The sequence below is a fragment of the Diaphorina citri genome, unplaced genomic scaffold, assembly GCF_000475195.1.
Source record: "Diaphorina citri unplaced genomic scaffold, Diaci psyllid genome assembly version 1.1 scaffold85, whole genome shotgun sequence".
Taxonomy (NCBI): Eukaryota; Metazoa; Arthropoda; class Insecta; order Hemiptera; family Psyllidae; genus Diaphorina; species Diaphorina citri.
The window spans coordinates 289,888-306,140 of NW_007377522.1; the positions used below are offsets into that span (position 1 = coordinate 289,888).

At 37.2% G+C, this 16,253-nt stretch overlaps 2 protein-coding genes and 1 non-coding gene across 3 annotated transcripts in view; 2 read left to right on the forward strand and 1 right to left on the reverse strand.

The window, feature by feature from the left end:
* Positions 1 to 24: 24 nt before the first annotated feature.
* On the reverse strand, positions 25 to 4,430 carry LOC103523841 (protein disulfide-isomerase A6 homolog). The gene is made up of 7 exons (XM_026833151.1): positions 4,277 to 4,430; positions 3,556 to 3,749; positions 3,020 to 3,229; positions 2,584 to 2,745; positions 1,893 to 2,102; positions 1,227 to 1,543; positions 25 to 190 (listed from the first exon to the last, which is right to left on the reverse strand). Exons 1-7 carry the CDS (start codon positions 4,296 to 4,298, stop codon positions 25 to 27), a joined length of 1,281 nt encoding a protein of 426 aa, XP_026688952.1. The 5' UTR covers positions 4,299 to 4,430.
* On the forward strand, positions 4,005 to 4,077 carry Trnar-ucu. The gene has a single exon. It is a non-coding gene; the product is annotated as a tRNA-Arg (tRNA).
* Positions 4,431 to 4,677: 247 nt separating the features above from the next.
* Positions 4,678 to 16,253, forward strand: part of LOC103523847 (U2 snRNP-associated SURP motif-containing protein) — a 29,575-nt gene continuing 17,999 nt past the window's right edge. The window contains exons 1-16 of the mRNA XM_017449391.2: positions 4,678 to 4,972; positions 5,062 to 5,146; positions 5,659 to 5,781; positions 6,264 to 6,360; positions 6,668 to 6,869; positions 7,705 to 7,787; positions 7,995 to 8,252; positions 8,478 to 8,641; positions 9,285 to 9,344; positions 10,086 to 10,129; positions 11,471 to 11,575; positions 11,835 to 11,950; positions 12,449 to 12,720; positions 13,104 to 13,183; positions 13,459 to 13,648; positions 15,524 to 15,698. Coding sequence (XP_017304880.1) covers positions 5,126 to 5,146; positions 5,659 to 5,781; positions 6,264 to 6,360; positions 6,668 to 6,869; positions 7,705 to 7,787; positions 7,995 to 8,252; positions 8,478 to 8,641; positions 9,285 to 9,344; positions 10,086 to 10,129; positions 11,471 to 11,575; positions 11,835 to 11,950; positions 12,449 to 12,720; positions 13,104 to 13,183; positions 13,459 to 13,648; positions 15,524 to 15,698 — 1,990 coding nt within the window. The 5' untranslated portion in view covers positions 4,678 to 4,972; positions 5,062 to 5,125. The remainder of the gene's footprint in view (positions 4,973 to 5,061; positions 5,147 to 5,658; positions 5,782 to 6,263; positions 6,361 to 6,667; positions 6,870 to 7,704; positions 7,788 to 7,994; positions 8,253 to 8,477; positions 8,642 to 9,284; positions 9,345 to 10,085; positions 10,130 to 11,470; positions 11,576 to 11,834; positions 11,951 to 12,448; positions 12,721 to 13,103; positions 13,184 to 13,458; positions 13,649 to 15,523; positions 15,699 to 16,253) is intronic.

Consider the following 16,253-nt stretch of genomic DNA (forward strand, 5'->3'; position numbering starts at 1 on the left):
GCAATAACTGCAATAAGATCCTTCTTACAATTCATCCTTGGGTAAATCTTCGAGATCAACATCGGACAGATCAATATCTTCTTCTTGTGGCAGTTCCCCGTCTTTGCCATCCCAAGCATCTACCTGGTTGATCTGGGGTAGGGCTGCTCCCTTCACTGGAGCCGTGTGACCTCTGCCGTACGATAGATCCCTGTCAACAACAAACAAAAGAGTAAAGGTAGAAACACACTACGAAACATCTTAATCGAAATTGTCTTGATAAGAATAATTTATTTTATTTCTATCTGATTTTAATTTTTAACTTAATATTATAGGTAGTTTCGTTCAGGACAGTTACAGTACTGTCACGCCACGTGAGCTCACTTCGCATGTCACGGTGAAGTAATAAATTATATTCTTTTTTGTTTATTTAGGAATTGGATCGTGAGTGGAGCTATAGTATTTATTTCACCTATCTTTTAATTTCATAGGTACTGACAGTACAAGTAATGCTATCATGGTGCCTCGAAAATAGAATTTACCATTTGTTTATTCAAGTGAAGTTTGTTTGTTTGGATTTGACATAATTACTCGTACTACCACGCTCATGGCAAGTAAATGGAAATATGTATGCCCGTGTTCTAAAGATATATTATTTAATAACAAAGCACCAGTCTGCTCACGTGATAAAAGGTGAGAGGAGAGATCTTTCTTCATCCCCACTCTCTCACTTTAGTTTAGATTGTGAGTTTAGAGGGCATTTTAGTCCTTGTTTACAAAGCTGGCATTATAAACAAGTTCCTTCTCTTCTCTTCTCCTCTCACTCGTTTTGGAGCTACAGTATTTATTTCACCTATTTTTTAATTTCATTAATTTCATAGGTGTACTGACAGTACAAGTAATGCTATTATGGTGCCTCGAAAATAGAATTTACCATTTGTTTATTCAAGTGAAGTTTGTTTATTCGGATTCGACATAATTACTCGTACTACCACGCTCATGGCAAGTAAATGGAAATATGTATGCCCGTGTTCTAAAGTTATATTATTTAATAACAAAGCACCAGTCTGCTCACGTGATAAAAGGTGAGAGGAGAGATCTTTCTTCATCCTCACTCTCTCACTTTAGTTTAGATTGTGAGTTTAGAGGGCATTTTAGTCATTGTTTACAAAGCTGGCATTATAAACAAGTTCCTTCTCTTCTCTTTCCCTCTCACTCGTTTCTTCCACCTGACTTCTCCAACTTACCTCAGGAACTCATTGATTCCATCATAAGAGAAAGGTCCCTTGAGGAGTGAGTACTTCATTTTCTTGGCATTAAGAACTGCCATGGCTGGATAGCCAAAGCCTCCAATCTCCAACACATTCTCCAGGTCTGGTTGAGCTACAGCTTCACTCCAAATCCAGCCCCACACTTTCTGCTTGTATTTGTCACCGAGTTTCTGTAGGATCTCGAGGTAATTGTTACGGCAAGAGGACTGGCAGTCAAGAATGTGTGGTAGGACAGCAACAATACACAGGGGGTGGTCTTCACATGCTTCCTTGAATGTGGCCTCACTTACAATCTGAAATTAGTATGAAATGCATATTTTGTTCATTAGGTTGTTAGATTTCATGTTTCTTTACACAGAAGTAACATATTTCTTTAATTTTTTGACCTTCAAATTTATTCCAGTAACTGAACAAAGTAAATAAAAAAAAAGAATAATAATAATTAAATAATAAATTAATTCAATGATTTTGCATTTAGTTTGTCTGTTCATTCTATGATAACTACACACAGTTTGTCCAATTTCAATGAAATTTGTCATAAAATGTTCTACAAAGAGAGGATATTTGGTCAATAGATTTTGTGTCAGGTTTAGCCTTTGGTGATCCTGCAATGCAAGGGTTTTCAACAACCCCAGTACTCACCTGCTTAATCTCTGGTGGAGGCACATTCTCAGTGTACTTGTTCAAAGCCCAGGTGACAATATCCTGAGATGTTCTGCCACCATTGTACTCCTGAGCATCAGAGGCAGATCTAGATCCCGGAGAAAAGAACTTGATGGTGGGATAACCACGGATGTTGAACTCTCCTGCAATTCGCTGATGTACGGTGGCATCTACAGCTCCTAGCTTGACCTGTGTAGAAAAACATTAAATGAAATTTAGTTTTTTTTTTTCAATACTAGAGGAAAGATAATGGCCAGTGTAGGACATGTTATGAAAGTATCTTTGATTATTTTTTAGTCATAACCAACCTCAGTGGTGCAGTTGTTAACGCGTTGGACTTTGGATCTGGAGGTTGGTGGTTCGAGTCCAAGTCATGTCATGAAATTTATCTAGGTGAAATAATCGGGGAACGATGTTTGTGACAAGCATTTAAATATGCTTAACACAATTAAAATTCCTTTTTATTTTTTAGTCATATAACTTGTGTTTCACCTTCTCTATTGTGCCATATTCAAATTTTGTTGTCAAATAAATAAGTATCTTAGTTGGTATAATTAAAAATATTAATGTGTCTACCACTCCATTGGGGTGCAATAGTCCTACATACTGGATTCTGTACAAAGGAATTTTGTCAGAAAAGACCCCCATCTCAATGTAATGTACTGTATACCTTTCCTTCCAGTTCAGAAGCAGCTTTCTCCCAGTGGGGTTCCAAGTTCTTACAATGGCCACACCATGGAGCAAAGAATTCAACCAACCAAATGTCATCTGAGTTGTAGACCAACTTCTCAAAGTTTGAATCAGTCAGCTCCACCACAGCTTTACTAGACCCCTGAAATAAAATGTGGAATATTATTTTTCAGAGTGATTTTAATTTGAATGTTGCTTTTAGAATTATTATTGATACAAGTTCTCAACTTAAAAAAAAAAAAGAAAAAAAAATATATCTTTGGCAATTTTACCCAAGATATAAGATTCCAAAACCTACTGAGCATTTTTCTACATAGGTACATTATAAAGAGCAATTATTTTGGAATAGAGATGTGTTTAGACACATGTTTCAGGGATTCAATAGATTGTACAGATGTATAGAAAACAAAACAAACCTTTCTGCCTCCACTCTTTCCTCCTTTGACTTTCTGTCTGATAGCCTCGAGAGCAACATCAATGATAGCATCAGCTGTTCTAGCTCCTTGATAAGGAGTGGGGTTTCTCTTGTCACTGAAAATCTTGACAGTTGGGAATCCAGTGACTCCATGGGAGCTGGATAAGGATTTCTCTTCATCAGCATTGACTGCTCCAACTTTTACAACACCCTGGAAAGAAGAGATAAGAACATTTGAGTTAACCCAGTAAGACTGAAAACTATTTTTCCCTCAATTTTTTTTGCATCTTGACAATCTATTTTATCAGTTTCAACACGTATACCGAGTTTCTAGCCATCTGGAGGCAAAATCTACTGATATGGGTTTGGTGTTACATAGGTATTTGTAATGCCAGGACTTGAAGGGTTAATACCAATACAAGGGACTTAGATGATTCAGAAGCTACCTATATCCAAGAGATGAGGCTTCAGAGAGTTACAAGAAGGTCTGTGGTTGGCAGACTAGGATATAATCACAAACAAAGTATTCCTACATACCTTGAGGGCAGTAGCCAGCTTCATGTACTCATCTTTGAAGGACTGACAATGTCCACACCAGGGAGCATAATATTCCACAATCCATACTTCATCACTTTTGATAACTTTGTCATCAAAATTGCTGGTGGTTAGTTTGATAACATCGGAGTAGGATGGATATAAACAGTGTACAGAGGCCACTGTTAACAATAAACCTGTAAGGGCAACGAGAGTATGAGAGAGTAAGAAAACTTATTCAATTCAATGTAAGTTCTGCTTGAGACGTCATGTTTAGTGTAAACCCAGAGCCACGTTGTGCTCAGCTGCTCAGTGCGAGAGGAACTGAGATTTTGATGACGTCACTAACTTTCTCATTCACCATGCACTGTGAGCTCTCTGTGAGGTAGACTCAGCGCGTTACTCACACATCACGCGTTTAGATTTGAATTTTTTCCCCTCTCAGAACGCAAGCCCTTGTGGCCTAGTGGATAAGGCATCGGACTTCTAATCCGAGGATCCTGGGTTCAAATCCCAGCAGGGGTGTTTTTTGCATGTGAGTGTACAGAGGCCACTGTTAACAATAAACCTGTAAGGACAACGAGAGTATGAGAGAGTAAGAAAACTTATTCAATACAATGTAAGTTCTGCCTTTACTGTACAGGCAGAATTTTCGGTAAAATGAGCCCTAATGCCATTCAGTAATAGTGAAGCTGATGGATAAAGACCACAAAACGATACATACCTAGAGTTATGAAGTGGATCATCTCTGTTACAATTCTCTTATGTGTACACTTTGTTAGTCACTTCAAAGGTCTATCAAATAAAGGGAAACCCCCACACACGACAAATAGCTAAAATACTAAATACAGATCAAATTCCGGTCTATCCGGCAAAAAATTGATTTTTCTGAATCAGCCAGAGATCAAAAGTTCGTGGAAAATTTTCATTGGCTGATAGCAAATGGGTGACTTTCAAATATTCCAATGTTGCCAAACATCACCGTAAACAAAGGTCACCCACCTTTTTAATACAACCGGTGTCCGACTGCCGCGCTAGTAGTTATTTGCGTTGAAGGCCGCAATTGCGTCCCACACCCACAGCGCATTGCGTCCCTCCAATATTCATCATTTTCCGAATTTCCGATTTCTTGTTTTGAGTTGTTAGAGCTGTTTGTCTTTTCCATAAATTTCTCGTTTTACCTTCACCCCCTTTTGAATATACGGAATGCGGTAGATTAGTCATCCACTGGCATTACTAAATTACTCCTAAAGTTTGTAATCCGTGGACCTCACTGTATTCTCTCTAGAGAGAAGTTGGGTGATTTGCTTAACCAAAAACTTGTGACAATCATGAACGTAATATCCTGGTGCTTATAAAGTGAATGTCATGGACTACTTGTGCCCCTTTCAATGTGCATACACAGAGTGAAAAACTGCGGGTGAAATTCATCACAGACAAGTGAGGCCATCTCTGCGGACATCCCTTTGAACTATTTTCAATGTGCATACACAGAGTGAAAAACTGCAGGTGAAATTCATCACAGACAAGTGAGGCCATCTCTGCGGACATCCCTTTGAACTACCACAGCATCATGGATCGAGCCACAATGAAGGTATATAATAACCAAGATATTGGTAGGCTCCTAAACAAGCCATAGGATTACTTCCTGGTGTTATAATGTTGAACAGCTCCTAAAGGGGAATAATGAAGTAATGTGTCTCTTCTTGTCCATCTGATGAGAGACACTGACCGCCGTATGTATGAAAATTCGTTTCAAGTTAATCTTAAGCTAAACTTGGCTAAGCAAAATTTCAGCTCAAGTTTAACTTGTAGGCATTGATTTGGTAATTATGCAGAAGTCATGTCCGTGGAAAAGAAAAGCTCCTTTTTGTATTCAACCTAACCCTGTAATAACACTAATCACTGCTCTAAATGTGAAAACTCCTTCTTGCATTTAACCTAACCCTATAATAACACTGGTCACTGCTCATTTGTGCCAGTTCCTTTGGTAGCAATATTCCAAGGCATTGATTCATTGCTACAAAATGCATATTAGTAATTGACTATACCAGAGTCTTTTTTTTTTTACATCTAATACAGAATCTTTTCTTTTGTTATTTACAGAAACAAATAGCTGAACAAAAGCTGAAGGCATTTTCCATAGGATCTATGGGTGCCAAGAGAACTTTGTCTAAGAAAGAACAAGAGGAGCAAAAGAAGAAAGAGCAAGAGGCAGCAGCTGCACAGGTATGCATAATGATATCTCTCCTGCACACGAGGATTTCATTTCATCATAATGTTTAACCAATCTTGAACATTGGTCAGAAATGTGTTCGAACCTAGCACAATCTGAAAGATAACAACCTAGGTAAGTAAATGCTCAGTCTCCAAGAGAAGGTAAAGTTCATAAACAAGCATTTCTAAATATGCTAATAAATAGCTCATTTCTTCCTTTTGTTAAATCTATTTTTATTAACTTTCATTTCATCATAATGTTTAACCAATCTTGAACAATGGTCAGAAATGAGTTAGAACCTAGCACAATCCAAAAGAGTAAGTAAGTAAATGCTCCTAGGTAAGTAAATGCTCAGTCTTCAAGAGAAGGTAAAGTTCATAAACAAGCATTTCTAAATATGCTAATAAATAGCTCATTTCTTCCTTTTGTTAAATCTATTTTTATTATTAATAATCTTCTTGTTTCTTATTATTAACAATCTTCTTGTTTCTAGGCCTTTGAAGAGTTTGTAGCAACATTCCAAGAAAACCCGGCAGCCAAGACTAACAAGGTTTGGGTCAAAGCAGGCACTTATGATGCTGGAAGAAGACGTAAGTATCTCTTAAAATATGTTAAAATTTGGTTTTGATGTATTTGTCTCTACTTATACTTATTTGTTGTAAGTACCTACTTACTTATAAATAAAGGTAAGTTTAGCAAAATAATATATTGTGCTTACACATGTACTTCTTAAGGAAATACAGTTTTCAAGTAATGCCTGATGAGTGTTAAGTGTTAACACTATTAACAATTTGAAATGCTTGATCTTAATATTACAGGTGAAGATACTAGTGAGAAAGGAGAGTGTTAAGTGTTAACACTATTAACAATTTGAAATGCTTGATCTTAATATTACAGGTGAAGATACTAGTGAGAAAGGAAAACTGTACAAACCTCAATCAAGACTTCAAGAGGACAAAGATAGCAGTGCAAGCAAAGCTGAGGAATATGCAAGACTTCTGGGAGACAAGAAGACAGAATCACAGAGGCTCAAGAAGAACAATAAAATTGACATCAAGAAGAAAAGCAATTTGGAAATGTTCAAAGAAGAATTGAAAATGTAAGTACTTACATTGAAACAACTCAAGTATTTACTAAAAAATAATAAGAATCTACTGCAACACATTCAGGAAATTGATTTGGGCATTCAAGAGCTTTATTTCTTAGACCAAAATGTTTTTTAATTTACATTGAAACAACTCAAGTATTTACCGAAAAATAATAAGAATCTACTGCAACACATTCAGGAAATTGATTTGGGCATTCAAGAGCTTTATTTCTTAGACCAAAATGTTTTTTAATAAAGTATTTACCGAAAAATAATAAGAATCTAGTGCAACACATTCAGGAAATTGATTTGGGCATTCAAGAGCTTTATTTCTTAGACCAAAATGTTTTTTAATGAACATTTTAAAACCATTTATCATAGCCTGTTTCAATTGTTGGTGTCACACTAATTGTGAAGTTTAGTAGGTACTTGTTGAAATACCCCCTTTGTGTTACAGGATACAAGAAGAGCGAGAAGGAGTCTGGACCTGGAGGTTGGTGATTCGAGTCCAAATCAAGTCGAAATTTTGCGTAGTGTATTTAGCGGGGAACGATATTTGTGACAAACGTTGAATCATGCCCATGGTTAATTCATCGGGTACGGAGTTGATATTCAAAGGTGACTTGAAAAAGTTCATACTGGATATTAATTAACTGTATTTAATTTTCCTCTTGTTTTCAGTTTCGAAAGCCGACTGTTTCAAATCTTCACGGAAATGCACATCACGTACGTGAACCTAGAGAGCCGTCTCAAAGCAGGCATTTACCATAGCCCATTTTAATTGTTGGTGTCACACTAATTGTGAAGTTTAGTAGGTACTTGTTGAAATACCCCCTTTGTGTTACAGGATACAAGAAGAGCGAGAAGAAAGACACAAATACAAAGGAGTTCTCAAAGGTGTTTACAGTGAAGAAGCAGAGCCACCTAGTGGTAAGTGTATTAGGTAATAAAGTAAAATAGGGGAGTAAAATTGGATGAAGATATATGTGAGAGTACCTAATAAGACTAATAAGATAGTCTTTACTTGATTTTTATCACAACCAATTATATTGCCAATATGAAATGAAAAATTTGAAATGCAGCAAAGAAAGAATTAGCAAAGTCCTTGATGAGTAATCTTTTCTTATCATGTTTCAGCTATTGCTATCTACCAAGAAGAAACCAAAGGTTCATTTGACAGTGGAGATCCATGCACAACTAATCTGTATCTTGGAAACTTGAATCCCAAAATCACTGAACAACAACTGATGGAAATATTTGGCAGATATGGGCCTTTGGCCAGCATTAAAATCATGTGGCCTCGGTCAGATGAAGAAAAGGCTAGAGGAAGAAATTGTGGCTTTGTTGCATTTATGAATCGTAAAGATGGTGAAAGGGCACTGAAATATCTGAATGGTAAGTTTGGACATTGTTGCATTATTTTCTTTGATTTTAAAGCTTGGACTCTGTTACAGCTCAAATAAATTATGGTTGAAAACACCCAGGTACACTTTAGCAGGGTAGATAATTACATTAATAAAGGCATGTAGATTATTGGCCCAAATCAAAATAGGGTTTGGAACTTGAAATAAGTATAGGGACAAAAAAGTCTAACTTTCAAAAATATTTTGATATTTCCAGGTAAAGATGTTCAGTCTTATGAAATGAAGCTGGGCTGGGGCAAGAGTGTACCAATACCTTCCTATCCAATTTATATTCCTCCTAAAATGCTGGAGCTTACTGTACCTCCCCCACCTAGTGGCTTACCGTTCAATGCTCAACCTGCTAGCAAGGATAAACACAGGGTATGTAGTTATTTTGTTGTTGGTCTTTTTTGATGGATCATGATTTTTTCTGTTTTTCAAAGTACCTATCATCCAAAGATTCAAGGAGTGATTTGCAACTTGATAATTTTGAATTAAGTTTGCATGTTTTGCAATGGTTTTTGAAGCTTTGGTCCGATTTTGATGACATTTGACATATCTGCACCTCTTAAAGGTAACTTTTTGGTCCAATTGGCCCTCTAGAGGCCTCACAAAGATTTAAGGAGTGATTTGTAACTTGATAATTTTGAATTAAGTTTGTATGTTTCGCGATGGTTCTCAAAGCTTTGGTCCGATTTTGATGACATTTGACATATCTGCACCTTTTAAAGGTAACTTTTTGGTCCAATCGGCCCTCTGGAGGCCTCACAGGACCCATGTTTCTGAATGAGTTGTCTGAATTATTAGTAATGTTATGCTTGTTGTGGTTGTGGTACAAAAGAATATGTTATGCTTGTTACATGTTACAGATACCTAAACTAAGGCCAGGAGAACCTTTGACACGGGAAGACTTAGAGGCCTCACAGGAGCCATGTTTCTGAATGAGTTGTCTGAATTATTAGTAATGTTATGCTTGTTGCGGTTGTGGTACAAAAGAATATGTTATGCTTGTTACATGTTACAGATACCTAAACTAAGGCCAGGAGAACCTTTGACACGGGAAGACTTGGACAGGCTGGATCAGGTAATAATCACACTCAAATAACAACCATTTATATCTGTATAAGACAAATTACTGTTAGGTCTATAGTTTAAGTCATATCTTGCTGGTCCTTGGTGTGCCATTGCTCTAGATTAGGTTTAGGAAGAGGAATATTGAAAGAGTGTGAGATGAGAAAGGAACAGTGAGAATAAATATTTGAGATAAAGTAAAGAGAAAGAAGTGTGTATATTTTGCATGTGTACGAGTACGTGAAATAGAGATCACTTTTTTTTACTTAAAAGTATGCCTTTGATATGGCCTGTCAACTGCTTTCCTACAAATGAAGAGAAGGGAGATTTTTGGGGTCCAGCTTTATGAATAAAGAGGAGGTGGGAGGGAACCCAAAAAGAGACCAAGGCAGAAAAAGTTAACGCCTGTCAAAACCATAACCTTACCAATTAATAAAAGTAAATGTAGAAAGTAAAAACATAAATGTTGTTGTAAAAAGCATTCAAAACTGTTAGCATATATGAGGAATTGATTTGGTACTTACATATGTAGAAAGTGTACAAAACTATAGCTGTAGAAGAAATTCAGTACCTATCGTGAAATATTGCTAGATAAATTCTCTATTTTGGTGGAAGTGAAGTGTTAAGATAAATTTCCATGTGAATTGATATTTGAATTAATGTGGCCTTGTTTCTGTCTCCTCTTCAACCCCCTCCACACTTCCACCTGATAACCATAACGTTTCTCTGATGACCTCTGCTGCTTTTGTCACAGATTTTAAACCAAGCTTATGTGAAGGTGGTTGTCCCAACTGACAGGTAATAGTTTAAACCAATTTTAAACCTAAGTCTGAGAAAGGCTGAAATCCGGGTGAGTTTGAACGTAGCCAGTAAGTTGAAACATTTTCAAGGTGTTGCTATGTAGAGATGTCACCATAATGTTACTAAAAGAAAAAAAGACGTTTGTTTTTCTCCCTTCTTCAAAAAATTGCAAAATCCCCTGCGTTTTTTGCAAAAATCTGCTAAACGAATAATTTAACTTGAAGGAGCCTTACGAGGGCTGTGACATCTTTACATTTCATTGCCTTCTTTCAATTTCTTTAGTTTGCTAAAGGCAGAATGATTTTTTCCTGGATATGCGAAGGAAGTTAAGGATAGTGACATTTCCTTCACGGATTCCACTCTAGTTAGGTTTATTTGTTAGTCTACAAAAACAGCAACATTTCCAGAAACTGCAACACAATGGAAAAATCTGTTTGACCTTAAATGTATCCATTTTAGACCTGTATTTTTATAGTTTTATCAAGGATCTTATTTTTGTTTACTTTTAACAGCGGGTTCTATGTCTTATGCAAGTCATTGATCTACTGAAGACCCCTAGTTATAGCATTGCAAGATCCCGTTTAGCTTTGTACCAAAACTTTACAAAAAGTAAAACATTTTTCAGTCTGAGGGGGTACATTTTAGAGTAAAAATTGAGAGTTGCATCATATATTTAATATTTAGTTCCAATACATATTATAGAAATTGCTTAGTTGAAAAATTTAATAAGTTTATTTTATGCAGACCTTTCAATTATAAATATCAAGTTTCATTTTGAGGGATTCCATTGATTGGAGCATTCCATTGATTGGTGTATTAGACACCTGACTATTTCATACATTAGTATTAGTAGATCGTAAAATTAACCCTAGTTCCTAGTTACCACCCCTGCTCCGAATTATTTTTCTGACTGACCGGGGGTTCAAACTGGGACCGTTCTGTTCACAGGACGTTGCTCATGCTGATTCATCGCATGGTGGAGTTTGTGGTGCGTGAAGGTCCTATGTTTGAGGCCATGATCAAGTTGCATCATATATTTAATATTTAGTTCCAATACATATTATAGAAATTGCTTAGTTGAAAAATTTAATAAGATTATTTTATGCAGAACTTTCAATTATAAATATCAAGTTTCATTTTGGGGGATTCCATTGATTGGAGGATTCCTATTTTGGATTTGATCCTCAATGCTTCTCTCACTACTCTGGTGTATTAGACACCTGACTATTTCATACATTAGTAGATCGTAAAATTAACCCTAGTTCCTAGTTACTACCCCTGCTCCGAATTATTTTTCTGACTGACCGGGGGTTCAAACTGGGACCGTTCTGTTCGCAGGACGTTGCTCATGCTGATTCATCGCATGGTGGAGTTTGTGGTGCGTGAAGGTCCTATGTTTGAGGCCATGATCATGAACAAAGAGATTTCCAATCCTCTGTACAGGTAAGAGAGTTATTTACCGTAAAACCTTGACTCTCCATTTCTATTTCGTGTTAATATAGGCCTGGTGGTTCTTCAAACTCTTGACATTTCGAGCCTCCGACAACGCTCTGTGGCCTAGTGGGGATCATTAGATTTGCACACAAGAGGTCCCGGGTTCAAATCCCGGTCTTTTTTTTGTGCTTGGAATGGGGCATAACATATTTAGAACATCTAAAAGTATCAACATTTCCGTTTCATCTTTTGTTTTGTTTGGTTCTAGATTTCTATTCGAAAACCAAAGCCCAGCTCACATTTACTATCGCTGGAAGATGTACTCTATTCTTCAGGGTGATCAGCCTAAGGAGTGGAGGACTAATGAGTTTAGAATGTTCGATGGTAAGAAGCTCGTGGTTTTATATCATTTTTATCAGAATTCATGTTTATTTTCCCTTCCAGAAGATTGGAAAGATCGTTTGATAGCCTCAAACACCCTCAGTTGTTTTTGGACAGAAACATGCAATTGTTTATACAGCTTTTGAAGCCATTTAAAAGCTCGTAAACATTGATTTCTATTTTTAAGGTCCTGTACGTATGTAGTACAGAAAAAAGGTGGTATACAAAATATCTCAACGATTTGTCATAGAACGATGAAATTTGGTATGCTATCCCGGTATGGTCCAAGGACGCGACTGTAACAATTGGGTAAAAATCGGACAGTCACTCATCCATGTATGTAGTACAGAAAAAAGGTGGTATACAAAATATTTCAACGGTTTGTCGTAGAACGATGAAATTTGGTATGCTATCCCGGTATGGTCCAAGGACGCGACTGTAACAATTGGGTAAAAATCGGACAGTCACTCATCCAGATATTTTTAACTGTTATTTTCCCAGGGGGTTCAGTGTGGCGTCCCCCGCCCATGAATCTGTTCACTCAAGGCATGCCAGACGAGCTGGTGGAAGAAGAAGTCGAATCCAAAACCAAGGGATCTCTGAGTAACTCACAACGACATCGACTCGAAGATTTCCTGCGGAATTTGACACCAGAGCGCGTAAAGGTAGCAGAGGCAATGGTGTTCTGCATGGAACATAGCGATGCAGCCGAGGAAATATGCGAGTGTATTATGGAGTCACTGAGCAACGAGTCGACTGCTCTGCATAAGAAGGTAAGAGAATGCCTTGCCTTGCAGAATTTCCCGGGTTCGAATTCCACCATTGACAAAAATATGCTCTCGTTTTTCGATTGCAAATATTTCAACGGGTTACTTTCTGGTGTTCTTGTGTTAACCCAGCAGTCCCAGCACCTAAATGGGAAGTATTATGTCTATTATCGCCCATCTGATGAGGGTCATACTGCTACGACACAGACCACATGCATCTAATGTAGCAGTTGTCTTATCTGGATACCAATCATGCTCAACCTTGCTTCAGTGGTCCATTCAATGTGCTATCGTCGGCGCCCCTGGCTACTGAAATTGAAAAAATGATGATCAATCGAGTAATGCTACATATGAGTTCGTAATAATATGTTACATGTTTTCTGTTACAGATTGGGAGATTGTATTTGGTGTCAGATATCTTACACAACTGTGGTATCAAAATATCCAATGCCAGCTTCTATAGACGAGGGTGAGTGGCATATATCTTCAATCTGATTTAATCCTAGGACCCACCTCAGTTTTGTAGTGTTTAGCACGGTGAAGTCTGGACCTGAAGGTTGGTGATTCGAGTCCAAATCAAGTCGAAATTTTGCGTTGTGTATTTAGCGGGGAACGATATTGGTGACAAACGTTGAATCATGCCCATGATTAATTCATCGGGTATGGAGTTGATATTCAAAGGTGACTTGAAAAAGTTCATACTGGATATTAATTAACTGTATTTAATTTTCCCCTTGTTTTCAGTTTCGAAAGCCGACTGTTTCAAATCTTCACGGAAATGCACATCACGTACGTGAACCTAGAGAGCCGTCTCAAAGCAGAAGGCCTTCGTACCCGCGTCATGCAAGTGTTCAGAGCTTGGGAAGACTGGGCAGTCTATCCCAAGGACTATCTTATCAAGCTCCAGAATGTATTCCTGGGACTCTCGGACGCTGTTCCATTGGTGAGTAAAGAGAATTGTCTTTTTCTTCACCTTCTTACAATAATAAAATATAAATTAATATAAGAAAAAATCGTCCCTAACCCTAATAGTACACAAGTACTTAGAGGGATATATAAAGAAAAGATTGTAAAGGAGATTCAGAATGTTAACAATAAACTTATCATTATTCTTCGGTTTATATTGGGTCGGTATTTCCAGTCAAAGTCAGACTTTTCCAGTCAGCTCTACTTTGCCATTCGTAATTGTGTGAAAAAAAACAATAGAACACGCGTTTAAAAAGAAACACAGTGAAACTGCCAGCTTATAAGGGCTAAAACAGCATGATTTAAACAAATTGTTCTTCTTGAGAAGATAATATTACTAAACTTATAATGGTTGTCACAAAGACATTCCTTGTTGCAAGCAAGAAGTAAAATTCAGTAATTGAATAATTTACATGAAATCCTTGCAATTTTTTATAGGGTAAATTTTATTTCTTCTGATGTTGGAATTTTTTTTTTTTTTTTTTAATTTTTTTATTATTATTTTTTTAATGGGCACAGACCACATGCATCTAATGTAGCAGTTGTCTTATCTGGATACCAATCATGCTCAACCTTGCTTCAGTGGTTCATTGGAACTGGTCCATTCAATGTGCTATCGTCGGCGCCCCTGGCTACTGAAATTGAAAAATGATGATCAATCGAGTAATGCTACATATGAGTACGTAATAATGTGTTACATGTTTTCTGTTACAGATTGGGAGATTGTATTTGGTGTCAGATATCTTACATAACTGTGGTATCAAAATATCCAATGCCAGCTTCTATAGACGAGGGTGAGTGGCATATATCTACAATCTGATTTAATCCTAGGACCCACCTCAGTTTTGTAGTGTTTAGCACGGCGGAGTCTGGACCTGGAGGTTGGTGATTCGAGCCCAAATCAAGTCGAAATTTTGCGTACTTAGTGTATTTAGCGGGGAACGATATTTGTGACAAACGTTGAATCATGCCCATGATTAATTCATCGGGTATGGAGTTGATATTCAAAGGTGACTTGAAAAAGTTCATACTGGATATTAATTAACTGTATTTAATTTTCCCCTTGTTTTCAGTTTCGAAAGCCGACTGTTTCAAATCTTCACGGAAATGCACATCACGTACGTGAACCTAGAGAGCCGTCTCAAAGCAGAAGGCCTTCGTACCCGCGTCATGCAAGTGTTCAGAGCTTGGGAAGACTGGGCAGTCTATCCCAAGGACTATCTTATCAAGCTCCAGAATGTATTCCTGGGACTCTCGGACGCTGTTCCATTGGTGAGTAAAGAGAATTGTCTTTTTCTTCACCTTCTTACAATAATAAAATATAAATTAATATAAGAAAAAATCGTCCCTAACCCTAATAGTACACAAGTACTTAGAGGGATATATAAAGAAAAGATTGTAAAGGAGATTCAGAATGTTAACAATAAACTTATCATTATTCTTCGGTTTATATTGGGTCGGTATTTCCAGTCAAAGTCAGACTTTTCCAGTCAGCTCTACTTTGCCATTCGTAATTGTGTGAAAAAAAACAATAGAACACGCGTTTAAAAAGAAACACAGTGAAACTGCCAGCTTATAAGGGCTAAAACAGCATGATTTAAACAAATTGTTCTTCTTGAGAAGATAATATTACTAAACTTATAATGGTTGTCACAAAGACATTCCTTGTTGCAAGCAAGAAGTAAAATTCAGTAATTGAATAATTTACATGAAGTCCTTGCAATTTTTTATAGGATAAATTTTATTTCTTCTGATGTTGGAAATTCAATTTTTTTTTAATTTTATTATTATTATTATTATTTCCAATGTGAAATTTTACTTGAACTTTTCATTCTTATCCCAGGACGCGAACAATGGTAACGAAGAAGACGAAGACCTAGATGGAGCTCCTCTCTCAGACGTGGATGGTGAGGATTTGGACGGGGTGCCTCTGGACGGAGCAGCCCTCATGAAGTCCCTGCAACGTTTGCCCCACTCGAGCTCCGCCCCTGATGAAGATGACATAGATGGCGTCCCATGTACGTATAACATCACCTCCGCCACTAGTTTCTACATTACTGTACATTAGAACTATGGGGACAACTAACAAGTTCACTCTTCACTTATTCGACGGCTTTTTGATTGACTAGATTCCACAGATTACAATAGAACTCTTTTGTGGAGATGCGAGACAGTAACTCTAGAAAGGAGCACTGGAAATTCTCCCTGTTAACGCCCTCAAAACAGTTCAAACTCTTGCTCTGTTTTCTGAAGAAAATAGCTTTATATGTTTGTTAGGACGCGACTTTATGTCGGGACAGGACTATTTAGCTGTTTTTGCGCCAATTTAAAGAGCTTAAATATGAACATTTATAAAACGAACTTTTATATCTAGAATACCGATCCTGTGTGGACCTCTAGAAGTCCAATTGAGTTCCGGTGTTAAATAGGTGATAACTATGTTGCCTTGTCTTTTCATATGCCTCTCTGTCTCTGATCACTCTTTACTGAACATTGTGAATTAATCCAAATCTTCTGTTTTTTCCTTTGTTCTACGTGGGTGTGTTATGTTGGTATTGATGCGTGTGTGTGTG